The sequence below is a fragment of the Macaca thibetana genome, chromosome 16, assembly GCF_024542745.1.
Source record: "Macaca thibetana thibetana isolate TM-01 chromosome 16, ASM2454274v1, whole genome shotgun sequence".
In the NCBI taxonomy this organism is placed as follows: Eukaryota; Metazoa; Chordata; class Mammalia; order Primates; family Cercopithecidae; genus Macaca; species Macaca thibetana.
Genome location: NC_065593.1, coordinates 34,438,746 through 34,464,079, shown reverse-complemented (window position 1 = coordinate 34,464,079; position 25,334 = coordinate 34,438,746). Strand labels below are relative to the sequence as shown.

Below are 25,334 nucleotides of genomic sequence, written 5' to 3'. Positions count from 1 at the left end.
TTGTCCATATATGTGTGGGTCTATTTCTGACTCTATATGCTGTTCCACTTACTTGTCTGTACTTACAATACCGCACTATCTTGACTATTATATCTTTTTAAGTCTTGAAATCAGATAAGTGTTAATCCTCCAACTTTGTTCTTCTTTATAAAAATTGCATTGACCATTCTAGGTCCTTGACATTTCCTTATGAATTTTAGAATTTGTTTATCTATTAATACTAAAACGCTCATGGTAATTTTGAGTAAGATAACGTTGGGAAGATTGATATCTTTAAAATATTGGGTCATCCAATGTATGAACAAAGTATATCTCTCCATTATTTGGGTCTTAATTTCTGTCAGCAACGTTTATTTTTATTTTTATTTTTTTGAGACAGGGGCTCACTCTGTTGCCCAGGCTGGAGTGCAGTGGCATGAATACAGCTCACTGCAGCCTCCATCTCCCAGGCTCAAGCAATCCTCCCACTTCAGCCTCCCAAGTAGCTGGGACTACGGGTATGCACACCACACCTGGCTAGTTTTTTTTTTTTTTTTTTAATTCTTAGTAGAGACGAGGTCTTGCTATGTTGTCCAAGCTGGTCTTGAGTTTCTGGGCTCAAGCAATGCTCCCAGCTTAGCCTCCCAAAGTGCTGGGATTACAGGTGTGAGCCACTGCACCCAGCCCTCTCAGTAATATTTTATACTTTTAATAGTATAGGCCTTGTACATTTTTGTACACCTTTTGTCACATTTATTCTTAAATGTTCCATATTTTTATAAATATGCTGTATTTGTGTTACAAATATGTTGTTTTTCATCACAATTTCTGATTGTTATTAGTATATAGAAATATGGATTTTTGTATATTGCTTTTGTGTCCTGTCACCTTTCTAGACTCACGTTAGTTCCAGTAAAGCTGTGTATATTGCATTGGATATTCTACATGGATGGTCATATCATCTGTGAACTTCCTTTCTAACTGGATGCTTTTTATTTCCTTTTCTTGTTTATTGCACTAGCTAAAACCACTAGTACAAATGTTAAATAGGCATGGTGAGAGGAGACAAACTTGTCTGGTTTTTAATTCTAGGGAGAAAGCATTCCATCATTCCTCATTAAGTATGATGTTAGAAGGATATTTTTTGTAAATGCCTCTTACCAAATTGAAGAAATTTTCTTCTATTCTCATTTGCTGAGAGTTTTTTTTGTTTTGTTTTGTTTTTAAAGCAGGAATGTGTGTTGGATTTTGTCAATTGCTTTTTCTGTGTCTATGAGATGATCTATGGTTCTTTTTCAGTTTGTTAATATGATGATTCACATCGATTTATTTTTTAATATTGAACCATTCTTGCATTGCTGGGATAAACCCAACTTTATTGTGATGTATTCTTCTTACATTGATGGACTTGACTTCCTAATACTTTGTTTAGAATTTTTACAACTTTGTTCATGAGGAATATTGATCTGTAGTTTTCTTGTGATTCTTTGATGGTTTTCATATCAAGGTAACACTAGCTTCATAGAATGAGTTGGGAAATATTCCCACTCTTCACTTTCCTGAAGGAGTGTGTATAGAATTGATATTATTTCTTCCTTAAGTGTTAAGTAGTATTTGCACTGGAGTTTTCATTATGAAATTATTTTTAACAGCTTCAGTTTTGTGGATAGATACAGGGCTATTTAGATTATCTATTTCTTCTTGAATGAGCTTTTATAGTGTGAGTCTTTCAAGGGATTTTTTCACTTAATTTAAGCTGTAAAATTTATGGCCATAAAATTGCTCATAATAGTCTCTTATTATTCTTCCAATGTCTGTAGGATCTTTAGTAATATATTCTCTTTTATTCCTGATTTTGGCAGTTTGTATCTTTTATTTTCTTGATTAGAGTGGCTACAGGTTAATCAATCATATTGATTTTCATAAAGTACAAGCTTTTGGTTTTATGGATTTTCTTCATTACTCTCTTTCATTTTATAGATTTCTATTCTCTTATTGTTTCCTGTCTTCTTCTTCGAGTTTAATCTGATCTTACTTTTCCAGTTTCTTAAGGTATGAGCTGAAGTCAATATTTTGAGATCTTTTTCCATTCCTATCATAGGCTATTAGTCCTAAAAATTTCTCTCTAGTCAAAATAATTTCTAATTTCCTTTGTGATTTCTTCTTTGATTCACTGATTATTTAGAACAATATTGTATAATTTCCAAGTGCCTAGGCATTTTAAATACCTTTTTCTATTACTGACTTCTAATTAAATTGCATTGTGGTCAGAAAACTTACCTTGTATGACTTAAATAATTTAAAATTAATTGAGACTTGTTTTATGGGCCAGAATATGGTCTCTCTTGATAAATGTTTCATGAGCACTTGAAAAGAGTATTTATCCTGCTGGTGTGAGTCGGACTGTCCAAGTTGGTTGACAATGTTATTTCAGTCTTGAGTGCCTTTTCTGCTTTTCTGTCAACTTGTCATATTGGTTACTGATAGAAGAGTTTTGAAATATCTTATATAATTGTGCGTTTGTTTATTTCTCTTTTCAGTTTTATCAGGTTTTGGTTCATGTATTTTGAAGCTCTGTTATTAAAGGTATAAATTTTTAAGATTTTTATGTCTTCTTGATGAATGGAAATAATCTGGGCCTTGAAGAGTAAGAAGTCAGATAAGCAGGAGAAATCATGGGCTCACTGAGGTTAGGTTTATTCAGACACATTTGTTTTCCCCTCTACTTCATTCCAAAAAGATTTAAGATGGGTAGTTATTTAGCTCCTTCTATATTCTAGATATTAGAATAATGTTCTTCAGAAAATAAACTTTTACTGGTAATCTTATGGCAAAAATACATTGTACATAGGGACCTAGTGCATACGCTTATTTATATATATTTTATATATGTATGTGCATATAAAAAAGTTTCAGGCCAGACACAGTGGCTCACACCTGTAATCCCAGCACTTTGGGAGGCTGAGGTGGGTGGATCACTTGAGTTCAGAAGTTTGAGACCAGCCTGACCAACATGGTGAAACCCTGTCTCTACTAAAAATACAAAATTAGCCAAACCTGGTGGTGCATGTCTGTAAACCCAGCTACTCGGAAGGCTGAGGCAGGAGAATAGCTTGAACCTGGGAGGCAGAGGTTGCAGTGAGCCGAGATCGTGCCATTGCACTCCAGCCTGGGAGACAAGAACGAAACTCCTTCTCGAAAAAGAAAAAAAAGTTTCACACATACACACCCACAAACACACACACACACACACACACACAGAATTACCCTTACTATATGTGGTATAGTCTGAGACTTTCTCTTCTCTTCCACATAATTTTTAAAAACTAATACTAGCCATAACCCACTAATTTGATTTAATGACCAATGACTAGATTGCAACTTGCAGGTTGAAAAAGGCCCTATAAGGATAATAGAAATATGAATAACGCATAGTTCATGTCCTCAAGGAACTTTCATTGTAATGACAGAGGCAGACACATAAACAGATACAGTTCAGCACAACATAATAAACTGTGCTAGGACACGGGGCGCTGTGGGATGTTAGAGTTGGTGAGGTGAAGAACAGTGTCACTCGTGTCCTAGGCCAAGGGAACCACGAGGGAAAAGAAAAAGAGCTTCAAGTTAAAAGTAGAGAGTAGTGGGGGAAAGAAGCTACAGATATATAGAGAACTAAGTCACTTAGGGCTTTGTATGAGGAATTTGGCCTTCATTCTGCAGGTGATGAGAAGCTATCAAAGCACTGTAAGTAAAGAGGTGATACAATCAGATTCGTGATTTCAGGAGATCACTCCAGCTGCAGTGTGAAACGTAAGAGAAGGATAAGACTGGGGACAAGAGGACTAGTTAGGAAGTTATTGCAAAGGCCCAGGGGAGAAATGATAAGAGTCTGAACTAAACTGTAGCAGTGATAAGAGAGGCATATTTTAGAGACTGAATGAAAGACTTGCTGATTGAGTAACTGATTTAGTATAGGAAGTAATGGTAAGGGTAGGAGAAGAAATTACGATGTGATGACTCCCATCCATTCATTCAGTCATCTGAATTGAGATGCTTCTTAAAGAACTTTTATAAGTCAGGCACTCTACTGGGTGCTAGCAATCCACCCAGTATGGAGTGGTGAGCAAAGCAGATGTGATTCCCATTCTTTTGAAGCTAACAAGCATTAGGACATCATCTGTACCTTGTCATGTACAAGGACAGACATTATCTGAATAATTTTAAAAATAGGTATGTAAAAATTATAACTATTCTGAAGGAAAAGAGTAGTGTTTAGATTAGGAGATAAGAAAAGGCCTCTCTTTTTTTTTTCTTTTGAGATGGAGTCTCGCTCTGTCACCCAGGCTGGAGTGCAGTGGCTCAATCTTGGCTCACTGCAACTTCTGCCTTCCTGGTTCAAGTGATTCTCCTGCCACAGCCCCCCAAGTAACTGGGACTACAGTGCCTGCCAGCACACCCAGCTAATTTTTGTATTTTTAGTAGAGATGGGGTTTTGCCATGTTGGCCAGGCTGGTCTCCAACTCTTGACCTCAAGTGATTTGCCTGCCTCAGCCTCCAAACGTGCCGAGATTACAGGCATGAGCCACCATGCCAGGCCAAAAAGGCCTCCCTTAGCGACACTGTAGGTGAGACGGGAAGAGTAGACAGGCAGGCAGATAATTGACAGGGTAGAAGTAGCCTGGGTGGAGGGAGTTGCATTTTTGAGGCCCCGAGATAAGAAAAAGCTTAGTGTGTTCAAGAAATGAAAAGGGGCCAGGCACGGTGGCTCATGCCTGTAATCCCAGCACTTTGAGAGGCCAAGGTGGATGGATCACAAGGTCAGGAGTTCGAGACCAGCCTGACCAACATGGTGAAACTCTGTCTCTACTAAAAATACAAAAATTAGCCAGGCGTGGTGGCACGTGCCTGTAATCCCAGCTACTCAGGTGGCTGAGGCAGGAGAATCGCTTGAACCCAGGAGGTGGAGGTTGCAGTGAGCCGAGATCGTGCAACCGCACTCCAGCCTGGGCGACAGAGCGAGACTGTCTCCAAAAAAAAAAAAAAAAGAGAGAGAGAGAGAGAGATGAAATGAAAAGGAGGCCAGAGTTGCTGGAGCTCAGTGAGCAGGCAGGGAGAATATAGTAAAACAAGGCTGGAGGGATGACAAGGGCCAGATTATGAAATTTGTTACAGGCCTTCTTAAGGATTTTTAATTTTCTTCTAAAAGCAGTGGGAAGCAAGAGTTTTAGACTGAAGAATATCATGATTAGATTTGAATTTTAAAAGATTGATGTGCTTGCAATATGGAAAATGGGTTAGATTTGAGGATGACAACAGTGGAAGCATGAACACTCTTGCAGTGGTCTGGGTAAGAAAAGATTGCATATTAAAAAAAAGCTTGGCCAGGTGCAATGGCTCATGCCTGTTGTAACCCAGCACTTTGAGAAGCTGAGGTGTGAGGATTGCTTGAGCCCAGGAGTTTAAGACCAGCTTGGACAACACAGTGAGATCCCGTATCTAAAACAAAACAAAACAAGAAACAAAAAACTAGTCGGGTTTGGTGACGCATGCCTATGGTCCCAGCTGCTTGAGAGGTTGAAGCGGGAAGATCACTTGAGCCCAGGAGCTGGAGGGTGCAGTGAGCTATAATTGTGCCACTGCACTCCAGGACCAGAACGAGACCTTGTCTCAGAAAAAAAAAAAAAAAAAGCTTGGCTTAGAGGTGATGTCAAAGTAGCTGTATACAAAGTAAATAGAGTCAAGCTCTGTTCTGGATTAAAATACACAGGACTGAGTGAGGAGGAAAATGTGTGGGAAAAGGGATATTGAATTAGAGTTCTTTGATTGCTAATAATAAAAATCAAATCTGACTGACTTAAACAAAAAGGGAATTTTAAAAATAAGGGTATTGGACAACTAAAAAAACCAGGTGGAGAACTAGGCTTAGTAATGACAGGGGCCAAGTCAGTAGTAGCTAATTGACAGTTTCACTGGGCTACTGCCACTGGAATGAAATAGGTCCTACTGATTTTTCCTGTCTCACTGCACTTGTGACTCGAGTGGGAGGAAGGAAGAACCTTGTGTAGGAAGGAAAGAAGTTTAATATTGAGTTTGATGGGGCAGAAAACAGGAAACTACTGTCTAGACTTAGAGGTGGCTGGGAAGCTGAAGTCAATTGCTTTGATAATAGGAGAACTAAAGAGAAGTCCCAGAAAAGGCACTCCCAGCTAGCTGAGTTTAAGCCATACGGTTGGCTTTTGATAACCAAGACAGTAAGAGTTACAGATCTTATGGAAGGAGCATATAATTGCATCTGAGAGCCCCATCAGCTTTCATAGAGCAAGGACAAGGTATCTTGATTTATAGTACTCAAAATTTAGTAAAGAAAATCCTCACCCCCCAAATGTTAAGGTGATGTTAGGGAGGAAGATTTAATTTGGGATAGCCAAAGAAACATCAGATGCCCAGTATAGAGGGGGAAGTCTAGGATGACTCCCTTTTTTTTATTTTTAATTTTTATTTATTTGTTTGTTTGTTTGTTTGGAGATGGAGTCTCGCTCTGTCGCCCAGACTGGAGTGCAGTGGCACGATGTTGGCTCACTGCAAGCTCCGCCCCCCGGGTTCCCGCCATCCTCCTGCCTCAGTCTCCTGAGTAGCTGGGACTACAGGCGCCCGCCGCCACACCCGGCTAATTTTTTGTATATTTAGTAGAGACGGGGTTTCATTGTGTTAGCCAGGATGGTCTCGATCTCCTGACCTCGTGATCCGCCCACCTCAGCCTCCCAAAGTGCTGTAGGATGACTCCATTTCTCAGACAATAGAGCTCTTGGACTTTACAAACACAAATATCTGGTTAACCCTCTTTAACAGTTAAGAGTCCGAATGACAGAAACATAAAAAACATCTTTACTCAAGGACCTGAGCTCTTGGCAGACTTTCTAGCTGAAAACAATTCAGCTATTGGGGGGTGCCCTTCTACAAATGAAAAATCAATTTTGGGACAAGATAAAGTACGGTTCCAAGTGCATACTAATGGGTTGGCGGCCAAGTACTTCTAACCTTCTGCACTTAGAGCCCTATTTAACTCTCTTAAAGACTGAAATACATCTTCTTTAGTTCTATGATCAAAACTATTAAATTCAGCTTCTCAGCGACCTCTAAGTCTAGATAGCATTTCCCTGTTTGTTGTCTGCTCCACCAAACTCATTATTAAACTTCTTTCCTTTCTACACAGTGTCCTCCCTCTCTCCCTTCCTTTTCTTCCTTCTCTGATCCAAGTAAGCAGTACTGTAGAAGTTGAGGTCTGAAGCATGTGGTATTGCATAGTGGTACACCATTGAGAGGGATAACTTTTAGACTTAAGGACCTGCCATCTGCAACCAAATAACATCTAGAGAGTTGTGCATCTAATGTTCCACTTAGTGAGCATTAAGGGCGAATGCTATTGGTACCGTGGTCAAAAGCCCAACCATTAGGAGTTCCAGAGAACAAATTCAATGTGGAAAATCCTGTAGTATTTAGAAAATTGGAATTGGTTCTCTAATTAAGTGATGATTAAATCTGTGATCCTTTTTGAAGACATAGCACTACTATCTTGACACAGCTCTGGAAGTTGAAGATTTGTGAAGATGAGCCTGGATACATGGGAATTATTCTAATAAGCTGAGATCTTTTAACAAACATCTTGGGACAAAACGAACGTGGAAAGACTTATCCTTCCTAGTTAAGAGACTATGATCTTTTGATCTCCGATCCCACAGTCACCTGTCAATGCAACACTTAGAAGCCATTTCAGATACCTTCTTAAGATTGCAGCTATCTGTGGATGGGGTCTGAACCATGCTTCAGCTTGCCCTATTCCCTTACCTTGTATTGATCTTGTCCCTAATTTTGTGCCCCAGTCTGCCTGCTGCTTTAGTGAGTTCCAATCTAAATTAATTCCATTGTTTGTACATTTTTTGATTTTGCTGTTTTGCAATTACCTTTTTTCTGGTCCCTGCCATTTGACCATGCCCCTTGCTTAATTTTATCACAACCCCAATTTATCTACACCATAGAGAAACTAATTTAATGTCTCTTAGTATTTGTAGGCAGGTCTAAGAGCGAAGCCTACACTGGTTAATAACTTCCCACCGGTTTTGAAGATCATCAGTGCAATTAAACCAATGAACACTTTTTAAAGGATGTAATGCCTGAAAGTAATATAACTGGCATTGAAGCGGAAGACAATACAAAGAAAAGCCATGGTTCTTGCCTTCAGATAGCTTACTGTCTAGTGAGGGAGACAGCAATAGAAGCAATTAAATACAATGTAAGTTTAAATTGGAAAACAAGTCCAAGAAGCACCTGGTTATACAGAGATAGGAGTACCCAGATGAGAATAGGGAAGACTTCATAAAGCAGTTGGAATGGGAGGCCAAGGCAGGAGGATTTTTTGAAGCCAGGAGTTCAAGACCAGCCTGGGCAATACAGTGAGACCCAGTTTCTTAAAACAAACAAACTCAAAATAAGAGCAAATGTTTATATAGTATCATATACCAGGTACAGGTACTGCTCTGAATGCTTTACATATATTAACTCATTCTAAACTATTTTAATATATAACTATAGATGGAAGAGCATAAGTCAAACACAAAAGCCTAACTCATAAATTCTTTCTCATCTGTAAAAGGGGTTAGACAAATATTATTATCTCCTTCTCAGAACTGATCAGAAAACTATCTAGAGTAGACTGATTGGAGAAGTAAGCCAGGTGGCCGAACAGAGATACCCAGAAACAAGATCTTTTACTATGTTTATTCTCTGTACTACAAAAAGTTAGATTATGGAGCCACTTTACCTACCTATAATTGTGCACTTACATTATTTTACTTATAAATCTCAACAAGTAATACAGGATTTGTTTCCCATTCAAACACGATAAGTATTTGAGAGTGTGTTGCTATAGACACAAGGGAAGTATAAGAGAAAGAAAGGGCTACTTTCCCCAGCCACAAGCACAGGAAAAAGCCCTAAGCCCTTGGGTAGAGGCAACAAAAGCAGGAGTTTAGTATTTCATCACAGAATCCAAGAGAATAATCTCCAATTATACAGGTAGGGAAGACAAGACACTTAGACCATTTGTCTAATGCTATGGAAGGAGCTGGTATTGAGCAATGGATTAAATCTAATTCAGCTAATATATTTGATCAGATGCAGTTAGAATAACTTTTCAGGTTTAGACTGAGGGACTCAGGTTGCTAAATAAGCAGGAGGTAGAACGTTTGGCTCTGATAATTGTGGTTAATTTTGAACTACTGTATCCTGTATCCTGCCTATAACCAAGCAAGCTGTCATTTTGAAACCAGGGCCAGCCCTTCATTTCCATTCACAATGCTGTGAACCCCTGAGGCATACAAATTAAAGCTGGCCACTTATGGAGATCTCTTTGGGACCACTTATATGAAATGACGAACAGGGTTAAATTCTAAAAAATTAAATCCAAAGAGATTTCCCAGAAGTTATGCATAAACCGTCATTAGGTACATTTTCCATTTTGAATACTTGTGGATAGGAGCCAATAGGATGGTGAGGCCAGCATCGCATACTGCAATATGCTCGGCACTTAAATGCTTTGTATTTGAATCTTTCATATTTTTGGCTGGGCATAAAGCAGCATCTTTCAAGCCAAGTAAGAATAATACTGAAAGAGAGAAAACTTAGGTTAAAAAAATACCTATTTTATTTTTTATTATTTATTTCTTTATTTTTAGTAAAATCTTTAATTTTAAATTAGAGAAATTTTCTAGACAACATGAAGGTTTAGCAATTTTCTAATGAAAATCAGAAATTCATTTGGGATAACTGAAACTTTAAAAAAATTCACCTAATTTGAGGATGGTGAAATACGACAATTTCAAATAAAACAATTCTCTCTCTTATGCTACATGCCAATGAGCCAGTTCTATGGAAGTCTGCTTGTTGGACTTTATTTTGTTAAAAGTTAGTTAGAACCTTCCTCTGATTGTAGTTCTAAACAATTTTTAACATAATTATCTGAAATTGAGTAAGGCAGAGAGCTTTTGAGATCTTTTTTTTTTTTCCCTGATGTTGTTGAATCTTAACAGATTATAAAACATTTTCAAAAAAAGTTTAAACATAATAATCGAAGCAGAATACTCCTATCAACCAAGTCAGTAGCCTTTGCCACCAGCTTTAAGTGTGTGTCTCTTCTTCCAGGTAGACATAGCTGGCATTGAGAATGAAGAGAAACGCTACCGTCTATTCATGGAACTCCTGGGATCTAGAAAAATACCAATTTTAACAAGACACTAGAATCATGTGATGCTTTGACACCTATCCCCAAGATTTTATTGCTTGAGAAGAAAACATATGTATCTTCTGCTTTGGAAGAAATATATATATTCCTATGCTTCAGACCTAAGCAGTTTTGCAAAGAGAGATGATATGAATACATACTTGCAATAGCTTAAAAGCCAGTTGAGAAAGTAATATAAATTGGAAGGGATGGAAGGGTGATGTGCCTTCTTTCTATGTTGCTTTGTTGTTGCTCACTCTGAGAAAGCGAGACCTACGTAACGTCCTTGGAAGGGTGATGAATTGAGAAAACTGTCTTCTGGTAGATTTCTGAATTTCAGTGTAATCACGCTGGGGTGGCGGGGAAGCTTTCCATCAGCAGTCACTTTACAGACCCAGTGTGTTATCAGGACACAGACTCTGGCATCTCCTTAGACAGACATCCAGGAAACAAACAAGGGATAAAGAAAAGCTCGCAAGCAAGCACTTCGGATGCCAGCCGCCCCGGTCCAGCCCTCATTCTATTCCTCCTCACTGGTTATGTTAAAGGAAAAATCGGATACCATTGAAAAACAAAATCCTCATGACCTTCATACATTCAGACTTTATAAACGGAGGTGGGGATTTCAGAGCAATGACAGGAGTTTTAATAAAGGAAAACATAATACCAAACTAGGAATTTTAAAATCGAGGAAATGCTCAGTGTTGATGAAAGGTACGGCTGTGGAGATTTAACGAACTGGAGGGAACTGATTTCCCATGGAGAGTCCTCGAGCCTCTGGAAGCATTCTTTCCCTGGCATCGATGTTGAACACGATCCCATTCTTTTTTTCCTTTCTTGAAATTTCTGGCAGAATTTCTGATTTGGCAATTGGGACTAATTACATTCTCTTGTTCATTGCAATTCAAAAACTGCGTTTCATTTTAAAACACAAAACTTATGCCTATCCAGAATTACTGTATTCCCACTATGAATCAATTTGCTGTCATTAGGTTTAAATCAAAAGATATCTGAGTCTCATAATTTTAGTTCAAATAGAAATTAAATGACTAAAGTTTAATTTCTCAAAAGATGATGATGCCAATCAGTTCTCAGCTCCTGGAATTCAAGAGACAGAAAATTCACTCGGCCTGGCTACAGCTCACTGGAAAACGCACTGGGATTTTGATTCGTTTTGTTTTCTTTACTTTCACATTTGCCCAGGTCAAGTTAGGCAACATGGGGTAGGAAGAAGAGAAAACAGGGAGTCAGGGAAATGTGGGCTTTCTTCCAAAGTTTCCAAAGTTTGTCACTTACTTAGCCAAGTGACATTGGACAAATTATCTAACCTTACTGAGCCTCAGTTTTGAAGTTCATATAATGGAGATAATAATACCTATTCTACATTCTTCATAGGCTAATTGTGAGATCAAAACAAATCATGTGATGGAAAGTTCTATATAAAGAATAAAGAAGAGTCAGGCTGGGCGTAGTAGCTCATGCCTGTAATCCCAGCAGTTTGGAAAGCCAAGTCAGGAGGATCACTTGAGCTCGAGAGTTTGAGAACAGTCTGGGCAGCAAAGTGAGACCTCCTAGCTACTTAAAAAAAAAAAAAAAAAAAAAAAAATTAGCTGTGCATGGTGGCTTGTGCCTCTAGTCCCAGCTTCTCAGGAGGCTGGGGAAGGAGGATTGCTTGAACCTAGGAGATTGAGGCTGCCGTGGGCCAAAATCAGTCCACTGTACTACGGCCTGGGTAACAGAGTGAGACTCTGTCTCAAAAAGGAAAGAAAAAAAAAAGAGAATAACGAAGAGTTCAGGTAAAAAGTCTACTCCCAGACACAAAGGTAGAGATGGCTATTAAATAATCACTGCCAGGAAAACAATCTGTTAGTGCTGTTTCTTTACTTATTAATTTCCAATGACTTCTTTTTGACTAGAGGATAAGTTGGAAACACTTTATCAGGGCATAAAAAATCTTCAATAAATTTTATGGCTTATCTTTCACCTTTTTCACCTTCTCCTACACAGACATTCGTCAACCTTCTTAATCTTCCGCAAGCAAACCACACTCATTCATGTTGCCAACTCTTTGCCCATGCCATTCCTTCTGCCTGCCAGGTATATTTTTACTGTCTGTGAAGACTCAGATGGAAGACTGGGTAAGAAAAGATGGCATTTTAAAAAGCCTGGCCAGGCACAGTGGTTCATGCTTGTAACCCCAGCACTTTAGGAGGCCAAAGCAGGAGGATCGCTTGAGCCCAGGCACTCAAGACCAGCCTGGGCAACACAGTGGGACCCCATCGCTACAAAACCAAAATACAAAACATTAATTGGGCATGGTGGCAAGGGCTGGTAGTCCTAGCTACTTGAGAGGCTGAGGTGAGAGGATTGCTTGAGCTCGAGAAGTCAAGGCTGCAGTGGGTCATAATGGCACCACTGCACTCCAGCCTGGGTGACAGAGTGAGAGTCTGTCTCCAAAAAGAAAAAACAAACAGACTCAAACGGAAGGCCATAGAGAGTAGTGGCTCCGCGTGGTTGGAGTAAACTAGAGGTATATCAAATTTCTGATCTGTTTGTTGTTAGATTGCGCAAGTTCATTTATTTATCTGGACCTCAGTTTCTTTATCTGAAAAACTGGAAGTATAATGTCTAGCTCATAGGATTGTTGTAAAAATTATACGAAATGATATAAGTAAAGAGCATATTATAATGTCCCATACATAGTAAGTGGTCAATAAATGGTAGCTATTTTTATTACTATATTGAAATGTCTCCTTTTCTATGAAAACTTTCCTGATGCCCCAGGCAGAGTTGTCTCTTTAGCTTCATAGCACTTTTTAAAAACATACTCTAATAACACTATGGGAACATATCATATATGGCCCTTGAAATGCCATGCCTGTTCTTTTATTGATTGATTGACAGTCTTTTTATGAATTATAATAACTTCAGAAAAATGCTGAACTGTAAATGCACATTATCACAGATAATTATGAAGTGAAACTCATGAGACCACCTGTGCTGGATCATTTTATTTCAAACTGATTAACCTGGGAACTGTGTTTCCCAGAGTCCCCTTCCAGGCATGGCCACAAGAGCAGCTTGTGTGAGATTTGGGAGGCAGAGGTGAAGCAGCAGCCCTTCTCTCTGCAAGTTGCTGTGGCGGGTGTGGACACAGACAGACGCACAGGTCTCACAGGGCCCAGGTGTCCTTGCTCTTCTCTGTGCCACACACAACTCTTCTTCCCAACAGCAGTCCCAGGCTCATGACCAGATGTTTGGCTGCAGACCCACAGAAGCAGCAGCTGCCCACGGACTCCTTCGCTAGCCAAAGGAGTCTGTGCAGTCTCATTTCGGCAGCTGGATGCACTTGGTTTCTCAGTTGGATCAATTGGTGACTCCACTGGTCCTTCAACTTCCTCTTGAGGTGTTACTTCCCCCAGCTCCTCCCACAGTGGTGTAAGGTCTAATTCCTATAATAAATCCCTTATCCTATGACCCAAAGAGGTTCTGCTTCCCTAATTGAGCTGCAACTAAATACACCATTATCCAGGTCAAAAACTAGAACATCACTGACACCCCAAAAGTCCCCTTTATGTCCCTTTCTGATCACACTCCTCTCTTTTCTCCTAGAGGTAATCATGATCTGACTTTTATGATAATCATTCTCAATTTTTCTTTCCTTCTTTCTTTCTTTTTTTTTTTTTTAAGACAGAGTCTTGCTCTGTCACCCAGGCTGCAGTGCACTGGTGTGATCTCAGCTCACTGCAACCTCTACCTCCCGGGTTCAAGCAATTCTCCTGCCTTAGCCTCTTGAGCAGCTGGGATTACAGGCATGCCACCACACCCAGCTGATTTTTGTTTTTTTTTAGTAGAGGTGGGGTTTCACCATGTTGGTCAAGCTGGTCTTGAATTCCTGACCTTGTGATCCTCCTGCCCTGGCCTCTCAAAGTGCTGGGATTACAGGCGTGAGCCACCACACCTGACCAACAGTAAGTTTTTTAAGATTTATTAATGTGGCCGTGTGCAACCTAGTTTACTAATTTTCACAGTATGCCACAATTTATATCTTCTATTCTTTTTAAATGGTTTGTTTATATGTCTCTGTTTCTCATTTGATGAACAGAAACTGTGTCTTACCTATCTTTGCATGTTCCTCCCATTTAACATGCTCAACCCAGCATATAGCACGGGATTTGCCTATCTCAGCTAGGACTTCAACACTGAATTACAACTCTATTGTGTTTCTTTAGTGATCATTTTCTTCCTTCTATGCAGCACCTATTCCAAATCTTTTCCATCATACATAAACCTTTAACTCTCTTGCCTTCCCCTCACTCTCAGCAGACAGCTTCTCTAACCTCTTAGAAAAAAATAAATGTCACCAGATAGGAACTCCTTTGACTTTGTGCTACCAAACCTAAAAACCTACCTGCACCCAAATCCATACTTTTCTTCTTTCCTCCTATTACAATGAAAAGGATGTCTTTCTTGCTATTCAAGATTAATCGTTCTATATGTGCCATGGATTTCATTCTTGCCTCCTTGGAACCTTCACTGATCAACTTCGCTCTTTCATTTGTATTTAACTACTCCTTCTAGAATTTAAACATGCTCAGGTCTCTTCTTAGGAAGAATATGTGTTTACCTATCTGCCAACTATAATTATGTCTTCAGCTACTGCACTGTCTCCTCCCGCACAGTTAAACTTCTTGTAAGAGTACTCTGATTTAATCCAATCTTTCCATTTCTTCAATTCCTACTTCTCAGCTCACTGCAATCTAACTGCCTTCTGAACCATCCCCTGTAACTGAAGCAAAAACTCTCTTAACGTATATTTAGCTAACATAATACAAATTGACTGATACTGTCTGTTGCCTTTATAAAACATATAGGCAGTAGCACTATAGCTAACGTGCTACTGCCTAGTACATACATGGATTTTTGTTTTTTGGTTTTCTTTTCTATGGATTTTTGTTTTCTCTATGTAGTTATAGGCTTACCAAGAATCAGTTGTGTTTATTTAACCTATTTATGCCGGGCATTCTTATTACTATAATTATGTAATTTAACTGATTATTACATATACTCATTATATAACTGTTATATGAAATGTAAATAGAAAAAATAAAATAGTTGTTTCTGTGCAAATTAAATTGAGTGGTTTGGAAAGATTTACAATTTTCCACTTAATTGGGGTGAGCAAGAAAAGATCGAGGGAACATAAATATCTAGGATTCTGCATTCAGACTGCTTCATAAGCACCTTTGAGTTCTTGGCTAAAACAGGGAATGAGAGACACTACCTTTATGGATATGATTTATGTGAGAAAACCGAGGCTGAATTCCAATAAACAGATCATACTCAAAGAAAGGTTTAGGGCTCCTATCAAAAGATTGGCAAATAAAGGTACAGTGATATGTTTTCAGTTAAAATAGCATGTTAAATAATGTAAATTTTAAAAAATGATTCCCCAATTTAGTCACTTTTTCAATGAACTGACCAATAAACAATTCCCAAGTGCCACTCACACCACACCACTCAGACCATGTAACTTACAGTTTCTAAATCCAATAGATCCTTTTCCATTCCAACTTGATTTGACCTCTTGGCAATATGTAACACCGTTGACAAATGTCTTTTTAAATGCTCTCTTTTTGCTTGCTTCTGCCACAGGCGCGCCTCACGCTCTTGCTCTCTCTCTCTCTGCCGCCATCTTGCTTCCGCGTTCCCTGCACAAAATGCCCGGCGAAGTCACCGAAACCGTCCCTGCTACAGAGCAGGAGTTGCCGCAGCCCCAGGCTGAGACAGGGTCTGGAACAGCATCTGACAGTGGTGAATCAGTACCAGGGCTTGAAGAACAGGATTCCACCCAGACCACCACACAAAAAGCCCAGCTGGCGGGAGCAGCTGAAATTGATGAAGAACCAGTCAGTAAAGCAAAACAGAGTCGGAGTGAAAAGAAGGCACGGAAGCTATGTCCAAACTGGGTCTTCTACAGGTTACAGGAGTGACTAGAATCACTATCCGGAAATCTAAGAATATCCTCTTTGTCATCACAAAATCAGATGCCTATAAGAGCCCTGCTTCTGATACCTACATAGTTTTTGGGGAAGCCAAGATCCAAGATTTATCTCAGCAAGCACAACTAGCAGCTGCTGAGAAATTCAGAGTTCAAGGTGAAGCTGTCTCAAACATTCAAGAAAACACACAGACTCCAACTGTACAAGAGGAGAGTGAAGAGGAAGAGGTCGATGAAACAGGTGTAGAAGTTAAGGACATAGAATTGGTCATGTCACAAGCAAATGTGTCGAGAGCAAAGGCAGTCCAAGTTCTGAAGAACAACAGTAATGATATTGTAAATGCAATTATGGAATTAACAATGTAACCATCTGAAAGCAACTTTTTTTGTTGTCTCAAAGGAGTAACTGCAGCTTGGTTTGAAATTTGTGCTGTTTCTGTCATAAAGTTACGACTTCTTACTGGAAAAGAAAAGAAAAGAAAAGAAATGCTCTCTTTTTTTTGGTCTCCAAGCACCGTACTCTCCGGATCTACCTTCTTCCCTAGCTTATTCTTCAGTTTCCCTTGTGGTCATCTTTTCTCCTGCCCAGTTCTTAAATATTAGTGCATCTCAGAGGTCTTTCCGAGGCCTTGTGTTCTTTTCACTCTGCACACCCAACATAGGTGATCAGATTCATTCCTCTTGCTGATGATCCTCAAATGGTTTCAGTCCCATCTTTGTCCCAAGACACAGACTTGGATATCCAGCCACCTACATACCATCTTTCCTTGGATACTCTCCCAGCACCTCAATCACAGCATAGCCAAAAGTATACTCATCATCTCTCCTCCACTGGATAACTAGAGCTCCTTCTGCAATGTCCCCAGCTCAGTGAAAACCACCATCATACCCTTCATTCCCAAACCAGCTCCTCAATACTCCTCCTTAACTCTTCCCTAACCTTTAAAATCTCTGACATCCAATAAATCTTCAAGTCCTATTACTACTACCTCCTGAGCATTTCTCAGATTCATGCACTTCTCTGTATCTCTACTGCCATCATCCTCTCCCAGATTTTCCTAATAACCTTCTAAACCATCTCTCTACCTCCAGTCTCTCTTCTCTCTGATCCAATTTGCAGCCAGAATTGCATATCCCTTGTTTAGTGTATGAGCAACTGAAATAGTCTGAACTCTTCATGTGGCTTATTAGATCTCGTATGGTCTGGCCTCTGCCAGTCCTCTGCTATTCCCCTAAATGCTCTGGTCATACTGAACGTCTTTCAGTTTCTGCAACATCATGCTCCCTTGCCCTCAAGCGTTTACACATGTTGTTCCCTCTACCTGGAACATTCCTAGTCATCTTTCAAATCTTGGCTTCAAAATCATTTCCTCAGGAAAGTTTACCCTAATCGCTAGACTAGGTTAGGTCTCTCTGAAATATGTTCTCATTATGCCTCTCTTTGCTGCAATTACTTGTTTAGTATTTGTCTTCTTAATTGGATGAAGTCTCTACGAGAATAGTGGCCATGTCTTTCCTATTCACTGCTGGATTCCTAGCCCAGTTCCTATCGAGTAATAGGGACTCAATAATTGTTGAGCAAATGAATGAAAGAACAAATCGACAATAGCTAGCCCTCAATAATTGTTTGTTGGATGAATAGTCTTAAAAACAAATATACTATTAAATATAACCTGCTGTCCAGAGGAGAGTTGCCCTCGGCAAACTCACTGCCATGAGATATGTTATGCCAGAATCTGAAATTCTAGAGTTCTTTTTGGAATTGCCTTCATAACATGTGATATGTTCTCCTAAATACTCTAGATAGTGGCAAATATTCACACTTTGAGATTGGATTTTATTTTGGAAGCAGCAAAATCATTCAGAGCCAAAATGGGTGATCAAGCTGGGTAACTCCACCAGAGGTGAAAAATTAATTATGTGTGACTATAAATTAATGAGTCTGAGTTTTCTATATGGCTCATAAACTAGGTCATAAGGCAATTCCAATAGAGAAGTTCCCAAAGTGTTTTGATCTAATGCAGGATTGTTACAATGTTTGTACAGCTTCCTAAGGGAACTCCTTTGTAGGGGGTATTGCTCATTTGATGTATACAGTCAGACATTTTTCAAAAATCTTGTTTCTTTTAGACACACTTTTATGTACATATGAGCTTTCTCCAAGCTTCAGCAAAAGCATAATATGGTAGAGCCCATAAATTAGAAGCAAATGTTACTTATCATCCTCATTATTGTGAATACTTACAATAATACGCAAATTATTGATCATCAAAATTTGGCCACAGGTCACCACAAAACAAAGTTACTTTAGCCCACCTACTTCAAATACCTGCAACAAAATGTTATGAAATGTAGATAGTCCTGTGCCAACTAAGATAGTTCTCCAGGGTACCAACCACTGTGAGATTGGGTTGGCACTGTTCACTGAAGTTAATGAGTGAGTCCAAGGTTCATGGCACTGATGGTGCCTTCACACTCTGGTCAGAAGCCTCGAAATATGTATTAATGGTCATAAGGGAAATCATGAGCAAGAACAGAACTAGAGAAATCTACTAAAAGCAGCAATAATAGATCTCATTTAGATCCCCCACTATGAGCGAGAAATTATGCTAAGCTAAGCACTTAATATGCAGGTGTTATTTTTCATTTTAGAACACAAAGCTAAGAGAGGTTGATGATACTCATTATCATACATCTCTCAATTAGAAGAGCTAGACTGAGAACCCATGGTCTACATGATTCCAAAGCCCATGTTCTTTCCACTTCACTCAAATTATGTAATGAACTGGAACGAGGCCACTCTCATATGCAAAAATGGTACATTTTTAGATCCCACCTCTATCACTGTAATTCTTTTTGTGCCCATTTTTTCAGCAGTGTCTCAGTCTTCTGGCAGCTTTACCTTCTTCAAAATGAGCATCAAAGTTTTCTGTTGGGTACCTTTTCCTCAACTTTTTACTATAATGTTGAGCATTTTCTGGCCATGTTCTTGACTTTCCTTGAAGAGCTATGCCAACCTTCTAACTTCATTGCCCCCAAAGTTGTTACTCCCCATCCTTCTCAGATGATCTTCCCCATGGAAACTGATTTTCCATGATCTTTACTTCTTGTAGAATGGCAGGCACATTCTTGAAGGAAGGCACCAAGCCTTCCCTATGGGGAATTTTTCTTGCCACTTAATAATTGAGTCTGTTATGGGGAAGGGTAGGGTGGGGATGAGGGTCGATGGAATATTTCTAGTTACTAAATCTGATATCTGTATCTTGTTCAAGTACAGACTCCAGTGTGGATCTGGACCTTGCTACTGGACTCTGTCAGTCTCTAGGGAAGGCATCAGCTGCCATAACATTTTTATCATTTCTCTGTCTTGATTATGCCATTATGTAGATGGAACCAAATTCAGTTACCACTTTTAACTAGGTGCCCTCGATGAGGTTCTTGGAGAGAAACATGATTCGTCTTGTGTAGGTAGGCTGGCACATTATCTCTGTTTTCCGGCTTAATAGTAGCAAAAAACTATGATGCAAGAGTCTTCAGTGCCCAGTGATAGGGAAGCATCCAGCTAAAGAAATTAGTAAGACCTTGTGTCATGAAACTCTGTGAATCCATTTTTTCTACCTGTTGACAAGTTAGCATGCTTTAACCTCATCTCCTTGTGCGTTGGACTTCATAGAGTTTATTTTAAGGTCCGTAGAGTCTGTTTCTAGCTCATCATTAATTTTAATCCTTCGTCTATCCCTTGCCATTCATCGTGATTTATTTAATTATGTATTATAAGCATCTCTTGAGTCACCTCTGCTCATACAGATCTTTTTTGGGCCCAAAAAATAATATAGAATTTTACAAGCCATCCTCTATTCTCAAAGATCCTCTTATATTGTAATGAGGAGGGTAAACACATGAAAAAAAAAAAAAACGTACCTAAGATAAATATTTCAAAGGATATAAGAAATAATTAGAAAGAAAACATCCAGGTGTGGTGGCTCACACCTCTAATCCCAGCTCTTTGAGAGGCTAGGTGGGAGGATCAGTTGAGCCCAGGAGTTTGAGACAAGCCTGGGCAGCATGGCAAAAACCCATCTCTACAAAAAATATGAAAGTTAGCTGGGGGTGGTGGCATGCACCTGTAGTCTCAGCTACTCGGGAGGCTGAAATGGGAGGACTCCTTGAGCCTAGGAGGTCAAGGCTGCAGTGAGCTGTGATTCAGCTGCACTCCAACCTGGGTTAAAAAAAAAAATAAAATAAAGTAAAAATAAAAATAAAGAAAACATGCAAATAAGAGAATTATTAGGAGCCTCAAATTGTTATTTTAGCAGACCTCTTTTTATCCATGTATTTATCTAACATTTTGCTCAGAGCAGCTTACACTATTGTTAGTCTACTAGTACTAATTTTCCAAGGTTTCTGCAAAGTGATTTAGTAGCAGGAATAATTATTCTCATTAAATACACAAGGGAAATAATCAGAACAGGATTTGTACAAGGTCTCATGACAATTATAGAAAAGATATTTAGATGTCTTGACTCCTAGCAATTTACTAAAAATAAATAGATTTCTAGGGAGATTTGGCCACATGTTTCTTCATTATCTGTTAGTCTACACATTTCTTCTTTACATCTGTAAAGCTTTAAGTGTGGAAAACAAATTCCAGGATGTGATAATTAGTGATAAAAGGGCTAAGGATTATCAAGAAAGAAACCCAAGAAGAGAAACATGCACAAAATGTTGAAAAAAACTAGCAATGATTTTTATACTTGTTTTACTCTAAATCATCATTTTTTGAACTTTTAACCATGACTCACATTAATAAATACATTTGATCTTAAGACTCAAAGTTGCTGTCTTCACTGTGTGAAATGTACCTTTGCCGTTATGTCTATTTCAATTTTTTAAATTCTGGTCAGGACCCAATAAATGGGTCAAAATCCATAGATTGAAAATTCTTGCTTTAAATTGTCCACAGCTTAAAAAAAAAAAAAAAAAAAAAAAAAAAAAAGTATGAGTTAAATGACAATATAGGTTAGTCCAAGCCAACTTTAGTAACTTGACATGATCATTTCTTTTCCTCACTGACAAATATATACTTTAAAAAACAGAGAAACCTAGTGTGCTTGAATTATTTTTTTCTTTTTTCTTTCTTTCTTTTTTTTTTTTTTTTTTTTTGAAACGGAGTTTCACTCTTGTTGCCCAAGCTGGAGTGCAATGGTGTGATCTTGGCTCACCACAACCTCTGCCTCCTGGGTTCAAGTGATACTCCTGCCTCAGCCTCCCGAGTAGCTGGGATTACAGGCATGCACCACCACACCTGGCTAATTTTGTATTTTTAGTAGAGACGGGGTTTCTCCATATTGGTGAGGCTGGTCTTGAACTCCTGACCTCAGGTGATCTGCCTGCCTTGGCCTCCCAACGTGCTGGGATTACAGGCATGAGTCACCGTGCCTGGTGTAATATTTTCTTATAAGACTCATCTGGGAATGTAGAACATTTTGTTTGTCTTCTATGAATCATTACAAGAAATGCTTTTACTGAATTTTGCACCCATTTTTTAAATAAAGGAAATGATACAAATGGTATTCTAATTCCATTTTAAAAACTTTCAAAAGAAGGAAGTTATTAATAAATGTGTTCAACATTACATATTTTTAGGATATTGATGAGTTTTTGCTTAGGTTGCCTGTTCTTATTTTAATGTAATAGTCCAAAAAGAATAGACGGATGTATTTGTTGTTTTTGGTTTAAATCAACTAGTGTGAACTTTCAACAGCAGATTTCTGCATTCTCAAATAAATCATTTATATCAGATTCATCTGTTCCTTTTCATATGGTTTATCACAAGTGGGTTGCAGCTGGCAGCCTCACAAACTGGAATTTGGGTTCTATTAACAGCTCCAGTGAACAATTTCTCTCTGGTATCTGGGCTTCTTCATTGCTACACACGCTGAAGATGGCTTTAGCACAATTACTTAAAGCTCTCTCAATTAGAAATTGCAAGATAGCTGTCATCAAACTCATGTAACGTGGACCAGCCAAGTGTCTGGCAGAATTCATGTGTGCAACAGATTAAATACCTACATTGTGTTCTCATCTTGAAGCAAATACATTGCTTTTATAGCTAATGGAAAAATCAGAAGTGTTTCCGTTATCTTAGTTTTAAAAATATATATACAACAAAGCAAATCTCAAAGTAAAATGCATGTTTTTAAAATATCACATTTAGGAAGTGGATAAAATAGCTTTCTTTTTCATCAGAGTGAAACTTTAGCATCAATTTTAAGATGTGAAATGTAAAAATAATGAGAGATTGGTAGCTTTTGAGTAAGTAGCATAGTTGCTAAACACAATGAATTTTACTGTCTGGAAAGTTCATTTAAAATTCACTCTACTTCTAAGCAATATTGTATCATACAGTAGAAAATGCATGAGGCTGTACAGAAGGCCTGGGATCTGGGCTTAACCATTTACTGATAGTGTAATTTTAGATCATTTGCTTAACCTTTCTAGGCCTCAATTTCCTAATTTTAAAAATGAAGGTGTTGAACCACATGATTTCTAAACTCTATAGTATCTTGGGAATAGTTAGGGTTGAGTTATGTATTTAGTATATGAACATTAACAGACAAGAATTACGACTCTTTTCTTTCCACATTAATTAGTTGGTACCTAACATCACACATGTAGGAAGTAAAACAGTGTCTTTGTTTGAATGCCGTAAAGTTTAATAAACATTAAAAAAAAAAATCTCTGACCCCTCTTGGAAACTAATAGAAAAGAGTTTTCTAAAAGTCTATTCTGGGTCATGCACAGTGGCTCAAGCCTGTGATCCTAGCGCTTTGGGAGGCCGAGGTGGGAGGATCACTTGAGGCCAGGAGTTCAAGAGCAGCCTGGGCAACATAGCGAGACCCCATTGTTACAAAAAATAAAAATAAAAAAATTATCTGGGTGACGTGGTTTGGATGTTTGTCCCTGCCAAATCTCACGTTGAAATGTATTCCCCATTGTTGGAGATGGGGACTGGTAGCACGTGCCTGTAGTCCCAGCTACTTGGGAGACTTTGGCAGGAGGATCACTTGAGCCCAGGAGTTCAAGGTTGCAATGAGCTGTGAACATGTCACTGCACTCCAGCCTGGGCAACAGAGCAAGAGCCTGTCTCTCTCTCAAAAAAAATTTAAAAGCCCATTCTTCTTATCTAGGCAAAGCTAGTGATTACTATCCTAAAACAATAAATTCTATAGAAAACCCATTAACGAAGGCTGAGAGAGTAATAAAACAGTGTGCTCATCCACTCATATCAGTGAAGAAAGGCAGTGTGTTTTCATACAATTGAATTCAACAAAAATTATACTTACTTATGAATACCAGGGTTACCAGAGACGGGGAATGGTGACCATCTGGAGCTAAGAAGTTTCTTCTTCATATAATCACAGTAATGACATCATTCATACGTGGCAGAACATTGTAAAGCATTTATCTTTCATTCGACAAGGTGGTGTGTTTTCTGTTTAAACTAGTTGGGTGTAGTATTTGTATTCTGAATCTAATGATGTGCTTTTCAAACCGTTTTCTTATTTTTGCCTTGTTTGTAGTACATCATTTAGAATCCTGCCTCTGGGTCTAACAAATTGCCCGATGTCAATGCAGATATGTATAGTTGTTCCTGAATGGATAACATATGCCAATATTTTCTGCATTGCCCTCAATAAACACACTTCTGGGCATATTCTTGACCCTGATCCCAATGGGAAGTCCAAATGTATTCTCTCGCAGCAAGATCAGCTTCTCCTGTGTTTTTTCCCCCTGTGGCTGTGATTTCAAAAATTAAATACACTTTAGAGAAATAATATGATCCTTTACCTGTAAATATTATTTGCATAAATATAGACCCGAATGAAGTTTGTGAAATAATATTAGAAGTTATTCAGAACAAAAAGTTAAGGATTATTGGCAATAAAGTCCACCAACTTTAAACTCTCTAAGGATCTACTTAGGGACATCCAAAAACCTGGGATTCTGCCTTTTTCTGTCTTCCACAATAACTTCTTCAACTGAGCCTGCTCTCAAATACTTACTCTGAAATGAATTCTAAGGTTAGTTTCAAGGAATCCATGTTAAAGATGTTTGATTTCTGATTATTTGTTTGCCTTCTAGATATTTGTTTCAAATACATCTGTAAACTGAACATCAGTGGTAAGCAAATGTTGGCCATTTAGCCATTCATTCATTTATTCTCTCGCTCATTTGTTAAATATTTATTGAGTGCCTTCATTGTTGTAGGCATTGTGTTAAGCATTGAGGATGCAAAAATGGAATGAACTCTCCCCTAAGAGTAATATTAATGATATCATTAAAGCTAATATTCAGCAAAGTAAATGAAATTTAATAACTTTTTATTTAAAAAATAATCCTTTATTTCAAGTGATTTTCTCTATTGTTTTCTATTATTGATTTGAAGTTATTATTTCACTTATTTGTTGCTTTCTTGTCTTCAAAACAGTTTAGGCTAAGAGTTATTTATGGCTTTAACACCACATCTTGCCAGAAAAAAAAAAAAAGATCAGTAAATGCATTTAAACATTTTATGAATTTTAGCGGGCTTCTAATTATTATTTGATTCTAATTTTTGCTTTAAAACAAATTTATATTTTCATTATATGCTTGGGTCCTGGAATGTTAGAAAAATGGCAGGAAATCTCTCCCAGCAGGTCTTTGGGGAATGGATCTCGAAGGTTATGTATTTAGAGAGGATTATAATAGGTCTGAGCTCAGAGATCAGGAGCCAGTACACACCACAAAAGCAAATATAATTATTAATAGGACACATAATGGAAAGTTTAACTGTGTATAAGAGAAATCAATAGTCTCTTTCCACTCTAGGAGGGGCTGACTGTCATGTTAAAGAGTGTCCTGGTTCAAATGCAAAACAAAACTCGTGATCAAATGCCTTCCCAAAATAGAGGATAAGTTCAGGTGTTTACCTTTAATAGTCTTTCTGCTCAGGGCATTAAAAATGGTGGATTAAAATGAAAAACATTCTGTATATGGAGAGAAAAAAATACTGCTAAATGGTAAGGTAATTCTTAT

General features: G+C 38.4%; 2 protein-coding genes across 2 annotated transcripts in view; one reads left to right on the top strand and one right to left on the bottom strand.

Annotated features, from left to right (window-relative positions):
• PTRH2 (peptidyl-tRNA hydrolase 2) overlaps positions 1-25,334 on the bottom strand; it is a 1,137,200-nt gene that overhangs the window by 946,216 nt on the left and 165,650 nt on the right. The gene's annotated exons all lie outside the window — the stretch shown is intronic.
• NACA2 (nascent polypeptide associated complex subunit alpha 2) lies at positions 15,900-16,721 on the top strand. The gene is given in 2 exon segments (XM_050764777.1): positions 15,900-16,207; positions 16,210-16,721. Coding segments are annotated over 2 exon segments (645 nt in total). The 5' UTR covers positions 15,900-15,975; the 3' UTR covers positions 16,623-16,721.